The 13,347-nt window shown below is 42.6% G+C and overlaps 1 protein-coding gene across 1 annotated transcript in view; it reads left to right on the forward strand.

Annotated features, from left to right (window-relative positions):
- Positions 1-13,347, forward strand: part of LOC145415122 (glutaminase liver isoform, mitochondrial-like) — a 182,229-nt gene that overhangs the window by 152,476 nt on the left and 16,406 nt on the right. The window contains exon 12 of the mRNA XM_080284541.1: positions 12,530-12,706. Coding sequence (XP_080140667.1) covers positions 12,530-12,706 — 177 coding nt within the window. The remainder of the gene's footprint in view (positions 1-12,529; positions 12,707-13,347) is intronic.

Raw genomic sequence — 13,347 nt, forward strand, 5'->3', positions numbered from 1 at the left:
TCGCAAACTTTCCTCTCTTTCAGTGTTTTTTGATTTGCCTTTGTTTCCCCCACGTTCACCTCTTCCACCTGTTTCTCTTGCTTTTTCCTCTTCCACTTGTTTGCTGCTTTACCTCATTTTCCTCAGGGCAGTCTAATTTTGTACTCTTGTTTTATACTGTCCTCTTCCTCTTCCTTTCTAGCTTTGTTTTTCTTTACTCCGCCGCTTCACTGTTAGGCTGCCTCTCCTCTTATAGTAGTAGCTAATTCTGTGTTCACGTTGTTCAGTCTCTCCTGTACTTGCTGTCTTCTCTTGCTCTCTCTATTTACTTTGTTGCATTCTCGTCTTCTTTTATTGCTTCCTAATAATGTATATTTCCTTCATCGAATCTTCCTTTCGTCTTCCTGATAATCGATTTTTTTTTTCCTCTTCTCTCCTACTTTAGGGAGCGCGGTAGCTCGGTGGTAGGGTGTCGGGCTCGTAATCGTGAGGTTGCGAGTTCGCGCCCCGCCCGGTGGCTGCCGTGCTGGGAGGGGTAGCGCTCTCCTGTAACCCTAGCAGGGCTATATGAACTAATGAGGTCTGGCTTGGGGATTAATCCCTTTTCTCTCCCACTTTACTGTTTTTACTCCTTTTCCTTTTTGTGTATGTGATAATATATTCTTTATTTTCATCACCTCTTTTCATCCTTTCTCTTATTCCTTTTTCCTCTCTCTTTGCTGTTTTCAAGTTTCCTTGTCATCTATTAGTTTTTCATTTTGTCGTCATCTGGCCGCCGCCTCTTCTTGCATACTTTTATCCATTTTACCTCCTCCTCCTCCTCCTCCTCCTCCTCTCCTCGCCGTTTCGGGTTTGCTGTTCTTTTTGTGGTGTTTTACTTCTCTTCATCTGTGTCAAGTTTACTGGTCTTTTAGTGGCGTTCCATTTTCATTTTATCTGACCTCCTTCCCCATCTTCTGTTTTTCGCACTTCCTTTTTCTTCTCTTATCAAGTCTCGTTTTCTTTTTTAACCTCCTCAGTGCTGTGAAACTTTATTATGTTCTTGCCATTTACAGACGGTTTTATTCAGCTGAGGAGATTTTTTCGAACTGGAAGGGTTGACCAGGTAATTCTCGAAAACTGAAAGGCTGAGTGAAATCGCCCGAAGATAGCAAGAATGGAGTATAAGAGTCTTTGTCGGATTTTCTTTTCTCACATTCCTTCACTCTTTTTTTTTTCCCTTTGCTGCGTTCTTTTCTCCTTAACATTCTCTCTCTCTCTCTCTCTCTCTCTCTCTCTCTCTCTCTCTCTCTCTCTCTCACACACACACACACACACACACACACACACACACACACACAATGATAGATTCTCAGTGTAGTAAAAACAGTTCAAAAAATTTTAGTATTAACAGAATATTAGATTTTTTCAATAATTTTTTCTTTATTGCTGCTGTTATATTGATTTTCTATATTTAACGGAAACGAGTCTATTTATCTTTTAATTATTATTTTTTAGAGCATATTGAAAAATGTAAGAGAAACAAAAGCGAGTCTGATGGAAGATGGAAAAATGAGGGAGAAGGGAGAAGGTAAAGCGAAGTGAGAGATTAAAGAAAAGCAACGGTGAGAGATTTATGGGGCGTGAGAGAGAGACTTTATAGCTGTGTTGGGCATTCTCAAGGTTCTCTCTCTCTCTCTCTCTCTCTCTCTCTCTCTCTCTCTCTCTCTCTCTCTCTCTCTCTCTCTCTCTCGTGTACATGTATAGTCGTAGTTTAATGTATGTGCGTATATGTTTACCTATTACATATATCATAATTATTATAAAAGGGTGACGAACTGAATTTCATGCTGTGTACCTGTATGAAAATATATGAAGTACATTTATGGCCTAACTTTATTGTACCTTTAAGAATGTTCAGTTTTTCCTTTTTAATAATAATATCTGCAGGTGCTGTGATATTTCCTCCACATTTCATTCCAGCACGATTTTTTCTACGATGTGGTGGGTGGAGGAGAGACAGTTTTATATCACAGTATATATTTTTTTTCTTTCCTCTAGCTATTGTTATTGTTAGTGTTAAGTCCAGCCGCACCGCCTCGTTAGGATCGTATGGTGTATGTACCCATGTAACTGTTTTATTCGGCCGTGTTTTAGATGCTCTGGGTGTTCGTTCCCAGGGTGTGCTTACTGGCTTGCATATACAGTCATTAGTTGTTATTGTTGCTGTTGTTATTATTATCGTCATCATCATCACTGTCCATCTTTTGGCTTTGACTTCATAACCCGTACCCTGAGGCCCAATAGTCCTCCTGCATGCCACATCCCTTCACATGTCGCCACTTCGGTGCTGTGACCCACCGTCTGTACTGAACACATGTTTGGGTTGTCTCATTCTGGATTAGTTTGAAGGGCGATAGTTTGATACATTAAGGGCCAGGTGCTGCGCTGAAATCTGTTTCCGTGGTTCACCAAATTAAAATTATCTGTGTTCGTAAACAGTACCCCTTTGTTTTCGTCCTAACCCCATTTCCCACATAAATTTAGGTGAGGCGAGGATCTCTAAAATCAGGCTATGGGTCGTGTTAACACTCTTAAGTTCGGGACAGCTCTTTGATTCTTTTCCTGCCAGCCCCAAATGACTATTCAGGTGGGTTAGTCATGAGGAGCCTTCTGAAGTTTGGGAAACTCTTGTATTTTCCTGTCAGTGACAAATGACTTTCCTGCCAGTGACAAATGGGTGAGTCATAGGAACCTGAGTGTCACTGCTTGTAACCATTGTCTCTGTCACTGTCGGGACAACTCGAATATTCTTTTCCTGCAAACCCAAGTGATTTTATTCAACTGAGAGTGAGTTACATGAGCCCGAGAGAATGAGTATTATGAATAGATGGAAAAGTGGACGTCTTGCATTCACTTTCCCCCTGTTCCCTCTTGTGTTGTATCAGTTGTGAGGCTGTTATTAAACCTCTTGAATCGGTGACTCATTTTCTGTTGTATTCGTGATGTTTCCTTTTTGTAATATTCAACGAGAGTTTTTAATTGCAGCTGAAGAGATTAGCTATAGCCTTCATGTACCCTTTCAGTATGAGGGATCTTTCTTGTAGTTACGTAAAATCGTCTGGGAACAACAAAAATCATCTGAAAAGTACGTCACAGGACTGAAGTGGTTAGCCTCGTGAATACGGTGAGGCCTGTATATATTTTCTGGCTCTAAGATGTCCTGATTCCTGGGAGTGGAGGAAACCCCTCACTCAGGTGACGCACTCTAGTATTTATTATTTTACTCTTGTTAATAAACAGGCGATTTTATTCACCGCAGTAGAGCATCCTGGTAGTGAAGAGGTTTGTGAAAGCAAGATATAATTCTGTTTTTTAGAGTCTATCCCCCCCCCCCCTGTTTCCTTGCTCGTTGTTGTCGTGGGGAGGGGCTTTGGAGACGTTGATTGGGACTTGATTTGGAGGGGAGCCATAGCAGGGTACCTTAATGAACTCCACGGTGTGTGGAAGTTTGGTTCCTAGGTGGATGCCGCACCTGCATCTCCATTCTGCTCTGCTCTGTCCCTTTTCCTTGGGTCCCTGTCCCTGCCTCAACTAATTTTGCAAGGCTCTTTTTTTCTACTGTTGCTTCTTCCTTCCTTTTCTCCTATCCTCAGTACTGTATCTTTGTCTCTAAATAGAGTGGAATTTTCCACATACATCAAAATTCTCATCAATGACCTTTAGGAAGTTGCAACAGGAATGATTAGGGTGTGCCCGTGGGCTATTGGTCTGGCCAATTGTAGGGATCATGGTGGTTCGATACCACCCCGGTGTGTGGACCTCTGCGGAGGTAGTCTCGGCAGGATCGGAACTGGGGCTTACTTGTAGCTTTCGGATCCAGGGGTGCTGTTGCTGGGTAGGGTAGGGAGTGCGTGCTTGAAGCTTTATCCCTACATGGGTCATTGCCGGGCCCTTGGACTGCGGGTTCCGGCCAAATAATCCATTCTTTTCAACATTCATGGTGAACCTTTTCCTTCCCAAAGGAAATGATGGAAATTGTTTCTGGTTCCCCCTCCCCCGGTTCTGCCGATTTTTTTTACCCTGATGGCAACCCCGGCTTTACTTCCTGGTATTTCTCTATCTTGTTCCACTGTTTCTCTGGCTGTTTCAACCTGCCTAACTACACCATCACCTGCCTCACACCCCCGTCCATGTACAACGCTACCTGTTTTATCTTCTTTTGTAACATTTGAAACTTACCTGCCTCCTCCCCCTCCTCCATCTACCCGTTCTGTTTCTTCGGCTTCCTCGTCCCGTCCTCATACTGCTTCCAGACTCACTAACCCTGCCTTGATCACCTTTCCTTTTGGACCCCAGACCAGGTCTCTGTATTTTAACATCAATTCCCAGACAGATGACCTTTCGCTGCATTATTCCCTGTTACAACAGGTAGGCTCCGACATTACAAGTTTGTTTGGACCGTGATGGAACCAATAGGTTCACAAAAAAATTCGTACTGTTAAACCCTCTGTTCTACCCTGGCACACATCAACCCACCCCAATCGTCGGTGGAGTACTATCCATGCTCGTCTTCGCTTGGGTCATACCCTCGTAACTCATGGTCAGTTGATGAGGCATGACCCTCAGCCCGTCTGGTCACACTGTAACTGCCCTCTGAATAGGCCTACCTGTCACCTTTTCTTGATTTCCCCTCTATATTCCAACAACACCTCGCAGCTTGTCCCTTCCTTTTCACACTACGTCGGCCCCCACAACTTATGGCTTTCGAAGGTAACTTTCCCATTGTATCTGTTTCCTATATTATTATTTTTCTTACGCGTTTCATGTCATACATTTGGTATAATTATTTACCCCGCTTCCTTCTACCTTAGTGCCATATTGCCATAATATGATTTGGTGCTGGTTCTTGATTATTCCTTCCTTTCCGTAAAGAGTATCCTGAGCTGAACGAAATCGTCTCAGTGTAGCAAGTAAAATAAATACGTCATCGGATTGAAAGGGTTAAAGAAGGTGTATTTCTGATGTTCAGAAAAATATCTTACTTTGAATAAAGTCGCCACGAGAGAGCAAGAATATAATAATAATAATAATAATAATAATAATAATAATAATAAAGACCTTACCCTCCTGGTGCGCTTAACTGCTGCACTACGATGACGTATTGTTTAATTCGTGCTCCCTCTCCACGATTCTTTTCAGATTAGAGGAGATTTCGAACTGAGTGGGTGAGATACAGCCTTCATCAACCCGTTCAGTACGAGATCTCTTTCCTGAGCTAAACTCGTCAGGAGAGAGAGAGAGAGAGAGAGAGAGAGAGAGAGAGAGAGATTCGGGCAGAGGTGGTTAAGTGAAGATTTGGGTTACAAGATTGCTGTGTGAGTGAAGTTGTGGAAAGTACATGGTTGTTACACATTAGGTGAGGAAGTAAACGTGGGGTGGTTGAGTATACAGTGCAGGAAAGCCCCATACATGGATGTTGTTGAGAGAAAGCTGTATAGTAAAGACATACGGTACATGGGGCTGGTGGAATATACAACATAGATACATGAGGGTGGTGGAGTGTATTGTTGAAACGTTTACATCACACTACAGAAGCATACATGAGTGAGTGGAGTATTATACATTACAGTAGACAGGCATACATGGGGTAGTGGAGAATGAGCTATTTATACTGCATGAGAGCAAAGGGGCATGTGTGATGGGTAGGCAGGATGGAGAGGGGAATACACAAAGACGAATCTCATGTACGTAGTTAGGAGGCCATAGGCTACATGAGTTTAAATCAGTATATGGCGTGGAAAGTCATACATGAAGGTGGAGCAGACATGTGGATGAGAGGAGAAAATGAACATGATACTAGATATACATGGAAGATTGATATACCTGTACTTGGAGCTGGAGGAGTATACACATAGACTTACATGAGGGTGGAGGGTCATACATGAGATGGAGGGAGGGGCATACATATATACATGAGGATGGAGGGTCATACATGAGATGGAGGGAGGGGCATACATACATACATACTTGAGGGTGGAGGGATCCTTGGCATCTCACCAACCCTGTGTGGTGGTGGTAATAAGGTCATGGGGGCACAGGTGATTCTCTCTCTCCCTCTCTCTCTCTCTCCTCTCTCTCTCTCTCTCTCTCTCTCTCACACACACACACACACACACACACACACACACACACACACACACACACACACACACACACACACACACACACACACACACACACACACACACACACACACACACACACACACACACACACACACACACACACACACACACAGCTATTTTCATAATTAGTTGGCTACTTTCTTCTTAATCACTTTTCAGCTTATTGTATGTCTGACTCTTCGTTTGTTTTTTTTCATTTACTCTATCCTTAATTTATAATCTCTCTCTCTCTCTCTCTCTCTCTCTCTCTCTCTCTATTTGTCATGTTTTTCATCCAGTTTTTTCCTTTCTTTTCTTGTTTTCCTTCTCATTATCTTCAGCTTCCATTATTATTCCTTCTGTTTTCACCTCTTTCTACATCATTTCCTTAAGTTTTCTTTCCTGTAGTACTTCTTTTCCCTCTTTCCTTAAGTTTTCTTTCCTGTAGTACTTCTTTTCCCTCTTTATTCCTCTTGAGAGTCTTATTATTACTCCCTGCCTCGTCCCCATTAGTACGTGAGGGAGTGAACTGTGCCGACCAGCTGATAATGTAAACAAGGATCAGCTGATAGTGTAAACAAAGCCACGTGTCTGGTCACCACTATATCACCCCCTTTCATTACATGCAGATATCCTCCCCTAAGTTTGTTGTACTCTCTCTCTCTCTCTCTCTCTCTGTGGGGGGGGGAAGGGGTTGTTGTGGGTGTGGGTAGTAATACTAGTTGCTCCCTATTGGCAGTCTGGCCGAACAGCCCCGAGTCCCTAAGGAAGGCCATGACCGAGACTGGGCTTTCCCACAGAGCTCTCGAGTGCATGTTGTGTTGTTGGCGCAGGTGATCGTGTGCAATACAGTCTTCCATAATGTGCTTAATAGTATGGGGTGCTGTGTTGCATTCTGGACAGGCATCAGCTGGTGAGTCATCCAACCTCTTGTGATAACTCAAGAGGGTTGGATGATGCCCACATCTCAGCCTGGCCAGGTGGACCCTGTCCTCACGAGGGAGGTAGGATTCAGAAGGGTGGATATCAGGAGGTCGTGCATGCAGCTGTGTGTTGTCTTTGGGTGACTGAATAGAACGGCGAGTGATTTGGGTATGGATATGCTTTTGGAAGCTGGTTTGAGGCGGGCGAGCGGGGAGGGATGACAGTATTTGTGTATGATATCGTGTGCTGGGTGTTGTTTTGATGTTGCTTGGTGTGTATGGATGTGCTGCCATGTTGTATGGTGAATGATGTAGGTTTGTGGAGGTTGCGGCAAGAATTTGTGTGCCTCTCGTCTAGATGATCCTTGAGTTTGAGGACTTTAGTTTCTTGGTGTAGGTGGTGTGTGTGTGTAGTAGCTGTGCAGTATGTGATTATTTTTAGGACCTTGTTCTGTATGTAGTGTGTTTTAGTGAGGTTAGAAGCCCAAGCATGGCTTGCACAATTCATCACTGAACGTATATATTGTATACTGTGGTGGTGGTGATTTCTTTGGTGTGTCCGAATGTTGTATGGACAAGTGACTTTAGGGCGATGTCTTTGTGTTATTTTGAATGTTTGTGATGTGTTGGTTCAATGACATTGATGTATTGTATGTTACGTTAAGGAGTGTGTGTGTGTGTGTGTGTGTGTGTGTGTGTGTGTGTGTGTGTGTGTGTGTGTGTGTGTGGTAGGGGGTGGTGTTTATGATGAGGTGTGGAATGTGACTATGTTCTGCTGTCCAGTTTGTGAGAAGGGTCACTGAAGGTTTGGCTGGGGCTATATTGAGTCTGTTTGTTGTGAACTATTCGTGCAGTTTGTTGAGGTAAGGTTGGAGGATGTATGCGGCTGTTTGCGTTTTGGTGTGTACATGCGTTACGTCGTCTTCACAAGAAGCAATGTGTATCTGTGGGGTGTGGGTATGTCGTGCATGTTTAGGTTAAAAAGTGTAGGGAACAAAACAGATCCTTGTGTGAGTGTGGGTTTTGGTGGGTGGGTCTGGGTCTGGGTGTGGGTGTGGGTGTGGAAGGGTGTTCGTCTGTCTGTATGTCTTTTATATATATATATATATATATATATATATATATATATATATATATATATATATATATATATATATATATATATATATATATATATATATGACATTCAACATACGGTTGATAAATACATGAAATTATTTAAGGTTGATTTAAAAATCATTTTGGAAAGAAAAAAATAAAAGTAATGAACTGGATTAGGGAAGAGAAGAGGAACATGGTAAATGAAGAAGGCGGGGTGAATGATAGTGGGAGATAAGGAAGAAGGCAGAATGGAGGAAGAGAAGAGAAAGCAAGAAGGAAGGCATAATAGGGATGAAAGCAAGGAAAAGTGCAGTCTAAAGAGAGTGGGGAAGGGAGACAGAAGGGAGGAGGATAGAACAGAGGGAAGAGATTTTTTTTTTTTTTTATGCAGGGAAGGAAGAGTCAAAGGCCAGGAGCCCTCATATTGTTTCCCCGAAGAAAAAACAGAAACAAGATAACAGAGCCAAATTCAAGATCCGTTCATTTCGAGATGCCTGGACACACTTCGTTTGAAAGACCAGAGGTCATAGGCAGTAGGAAATAGACAGAGGAAGACAATTCCAGAGTTGGCCTGCTGCATACATGAAGGACTGGGAGTAACGGTTAACTTTTGCATTAGAGATTCGGATAGAAAAGGGATGAGAGTTTGTAGCTAGACGGGTGATACACGCCCACCGTAGTGGTGGAGGGATGCAAGCAGACAGTCCAGAGGAGCAGTGACCGTTGAAATATCGATGGAAAAGAGGTAAAGATGCAGAAGTTGAAGGGAGCCAGTAAGAGGACAGCTAATGAGACGAAAAAGCCTTTATCTCCACTTTGTTGTGAAAAGTCCCCTACTCGTGAGAGTTGTACTATACACAGAGGCGAGTAAAACGCGTCTATAAAGTCAGCAACTGTACAGGGGTAGAGAAGACAGAGTCGGCTTAGCATACCTAGTCTCTTGGAAGCAGATTTTACATGAGAGGTAATATGATCTTTCCAAGATAAATCCCAAGAGAATGAAACCTGAAGTATGTTTAAAGATGATGTAGGACTGAGTTGGATATTGTTAAAAAATGGAGGGTACTCCTACGGAAGATTTTTTGGGGTTGATAGATGTAGGAACTGAGTTTTTGATGCATTGAAAACAAGATTACTTTCACCCCAATGAGAGATGAGCCAAGTCAGACATTAGGTGTGACGTAGCTTCATCCCTTGTTTGCTGAAGTAACTGCTGAGATGGAAGCTGCAGGAAGCGAATAGAAAGGTGAAGGCTGGAGTCATCGGCGTATGAGTGGTTAGGGTTAGATGTACAGCTTAGAAAGTCATTGATGAATAAAAGGAAGAGAGTGTGTGATAGGACAGAGCCCTGAGGAACACCACCATTGGTAGATCTAGAAGAACTATGGCCGTCTACAACAGCAGCTATAGAATGACCAGAAAGGAAGCTAGAGCTGAATGCACAGATAGAAGGATAGAAACTGTAAGAAGGTAGTTTGGAAATTAAAGATTTATACCAGACTCGATCGAAAGCCTTTGAGATGTCAAGAGCAATGGCAAAGCTTTCGCCAAAGTTCCGAAAGGAGGATGGCCAAGAGACTGAAAGGTAGGTGAGAAGATCGCTGGTGGAGCGTCCCTGGCGGAACCCATACTATCAATCAGAAGGAAGGTTGTGAAAGGATGTTAAGAATAGACTCGAATACTTTTGAAACACTGAATGTTAAAGCAAGTGGGAGATAGTTTGAGGGATGGGAATGGTCTTTCTTCTTTGGAACAGGCTGAATGAGAGCAAACTTCCAGCAAGAAGGAAAAGTACAAGTTAATAAACAGCTGAAAGAGTTTACCTAGGCAGGGTGTAAGCACAGAAACACAGTTCTTGAGGGCAGCAGGAAGGACCCCATCAAGTCCATATACCTTGTTAGTATTGAGGCCAGTGATGGCAGAAAATACATCAGCTGAAGAAATTTTAATGTCAGCCATGAGGAAGTCAGAAGGGGGAAGTGATGGAGGAACAGCACCGAATCGTCTATAAGGCGGAACTGGAGGTGAAAGTCTGAGCGAAGAGTTCTGCTTTATCAGTAGAAGAAATAGCTACAGAGCCATCCGAGTGGAAAAGAGGAGGGAAGGATGATTAGGTAAAGTTGTTAGAAAGGTATTTTGGCAAGGTGCCAGATGGAGCGGGAAGAATTTGAGTTGTTAGAAAGGTATTTTGGCAAGGTGCCAGAAGGAGCGGGAAGAATTTGAGTTTGAGAATTCAGAACATGTAGTACGAATGACATTATTTTTAGCAAAGAACAGACTTAGCACGATTCCGGGCTGAAACAGAGAGATGAGATTCAGGGGTGGGTTAACTCCGGTACCTTTTGTAGGCCTTCTCTTTGTGGACGGCATAAAAACAAGCGTGATTAAACCATATATATATATTTTTTCCATTAGTCACAGGATATGAGAAAGGAATGTATACATCCATGCCCTAGAAAATAACCTCTGTAATGCGCAGAACGAAGAGAGGAAGCAGGAGAGAGCAAACAGTAAAGGGGAGTGTACGGAAGAGATGGCTAAAAGGAGGAGGACAAAGGGCACATAGAGCTGAGGGCTCGACATTCACTGTATTTCCCCCCACTGCCTAATGGAGGGGGGAGGTGGAGAGTTCGAGGGGAAGGGGGAGTTGGGGGAGAGATGAAGAGGGAGAGGGAAGAGATGGAGGGAGATAGGGATGAAGAGATTGAAATGGGGTTGAGGAAAGGGGAGCGAAGAGATGGAAGAATGGAGAGAAAGAAGGGATAGATGGACGGAGGAGGGAGAAAAGGGTGAGTTTAAGAGAATGGAGATGAAATAGAGGACGAAGTGTTGAAGATGAAGGAAGAGAGAAAAGACGGGGAAGGGAAAGGAAAGGTAGAGATATGGAAGAATAATGGGAAATATTAAGGAAGGAAAGACGAGTAGAGAAGGGATAAATGGAGAAGAGTTAAGTCCATATAAAAGGAGGAAGGCGAAAAACGTAAAACGGGAAGGGAGAGAGAGAAGATGGGGGACGGAGGTGGAGAACTGAAGAGGAGAAGGGATGAGAGGAAGCATGGGGAAGGGTTGGGGAGGGAAGGAGGAAGAGGGGTAGGAGAGCTAAGATTAGATTAAGGAAGTAGAGATGAAGGAAGGACCGTGGCCAGGGTGTTATTGCTAAAGGTGGACATCCCGCCCCCCTCCACAAAGACCCCCGTCCCCTCCCCTCTCTGCATTACACTGTCCCTCCCACTCCCCTTCCGCTATCCCCTCACTCCCTCCACCTCACACACATACCCTCCCCTCACTCCCCTTCCCATCCCCTCAAACACATACCTTTTTGCATTACATTACCCATTCCCCTTTCACTTTCGCTTCACCCTCCCATTCTCTCTCTCTCTCTCCACCCGTGTAATTTGTTTGGCGTAATAGGTGAGAAAAATTTTATCATCCTTCATTTTTCTCCCATCTCTCTGTCTGTCTGTCTGTCTGTCTCTCTGTCTCTCTCTCTCTCTCTCTCTCTCTCTCTCTCTCTCTCTCTCTCTCTCCACTCAGCGTGTGATTCATTTGGTGTAATAGGTGAGAAAATGCAAATTTGTGCAAGTCATTTGATTTTGCAGTTGCCGAATTATATAATGCCTTGTTTATTTTTCAGTATAATAACACTAAAGTAGCAGAAGTGTTTTCTTTATCTTCTAACTTACTGTAATACATTTGCTGACCTAAAGTGTTGCATAGTAATAGTGTGAACTTTCACAATCCAAAAAAAAAACTTGTCTTCATTGAGTTCATTTTACTATGTGTGCACTGTAAAATTCACAACCAAAAGATTGTTTTTCAGCAGTGCACCACATTATTAACTAGTACTGTAAATGTGGTTAACACCTTCAGCCCAAGGACATACCCGTAATTCTCCTTTTCTTCTCACTTACATCAGATAAGTTTACTTAGTCACAGAGAGTCATTTTCAACTGGAGGGATCTGGTTTACTTTTCATTAACCCCCATCATTGTATGAAATACTTTCCCAGGTTAAATAAAATCATTAGATGGTAGTTTTAAGTTAAACAATATATACATCATGTCAGGGAAGAAGTTAAAATACGGTATGTTTCTTATGACCTGCTACTAATCAGGCATTTAGGAAATGAACATGTTGGAGTGTAATTGAAACATTACTGTACACGTCATATATTTACAAACCAGTCCTCTGCTTCATCTTCTCACCCACCACCTATGCTGCTGTCGGATTAGTAGTACAGTACTTTATTGTAATTCTATGTAACTTTATGGTTAGTAACAATTCTGCATTGTACTCTGCTCCTGTAATAATAATAAAGTGTTATGGATACTACACTTATCCTGTGAATGTTTGTTCATTTTTTACCTGTTTGTGCTTCAGAGCTGCTCAATGGAGGTGACTGCAGAGGTGGTGTCAGTGATGGCAGCGACACTGGCCAATGGTGGCATCTGTCCCATCACCGGGGAGCAGGTGCTGCAGCCCAATGCTGTCAGAGATGTGCTGTCTCTCATGCACTCCTGTGGCATGTATGACTACTCAGGACAGTTTGCTTTCAAGGTACAGAGATTGGGGGGGGGGGAGTGTTGCTGCTACATTATTTTGTAGAAATACCACATTGGGCGTGGATCCACACACACTTATGATCATCTTACTTTTGGAACTCAGATATGTATATGCAAAAAGAACAACAGACCCAGAAATTTCTCAGTCATTCCATGTCATTCCTGTAGTGATAAAAATAGCTGATGACAGTTGTCCATTTTTAAATGTGCTAGAAAGGGGACACCTTCAAATGGTGGCTTGCAGTACTTGTACATTGGACTGACATCTAGATTATGCTGGAGTCACAGTAGCACATAAAATTTATTTCAACAGACAGAACAACAGGCATGGAAAGATTTTTTACTTTTTTTTTTTAATCCATCCTGCCAAAACAAAGCACAGTTATGACGGAAGTTTTTTTTTTTAAATCCATCCTGCTAAAACAAAGCACAGTTATGACAGGGAAGTTTTTTTTTTTTTAATCCATCCTGCCAAAACAAAGCACAGTTATGACAGGGAAGTGATCATCTAAGTTTGTTTTTGAATCCAGACCTAGTAGTGTACCATTACTTTATATATATATATATATATATATATATATATATATATATATATATATATATATATATATATATATATATATATATATATATGTG

Source organism: Coenobita brevimanus, chromosome 101, assembly GCF_032717465.1.
Source record: "Coenobita brevimanus isolate Jiangsu-jjx chromosome 101, ASM3271746v2, whole genome shotgun sequence".
Taxonomy (NCBI): Eukaryota; Metazoa; Arthropoda; class Malacostraca; order Decapoda; family Coenobitidae; genus Coenobita; species Coenobita brevimanus.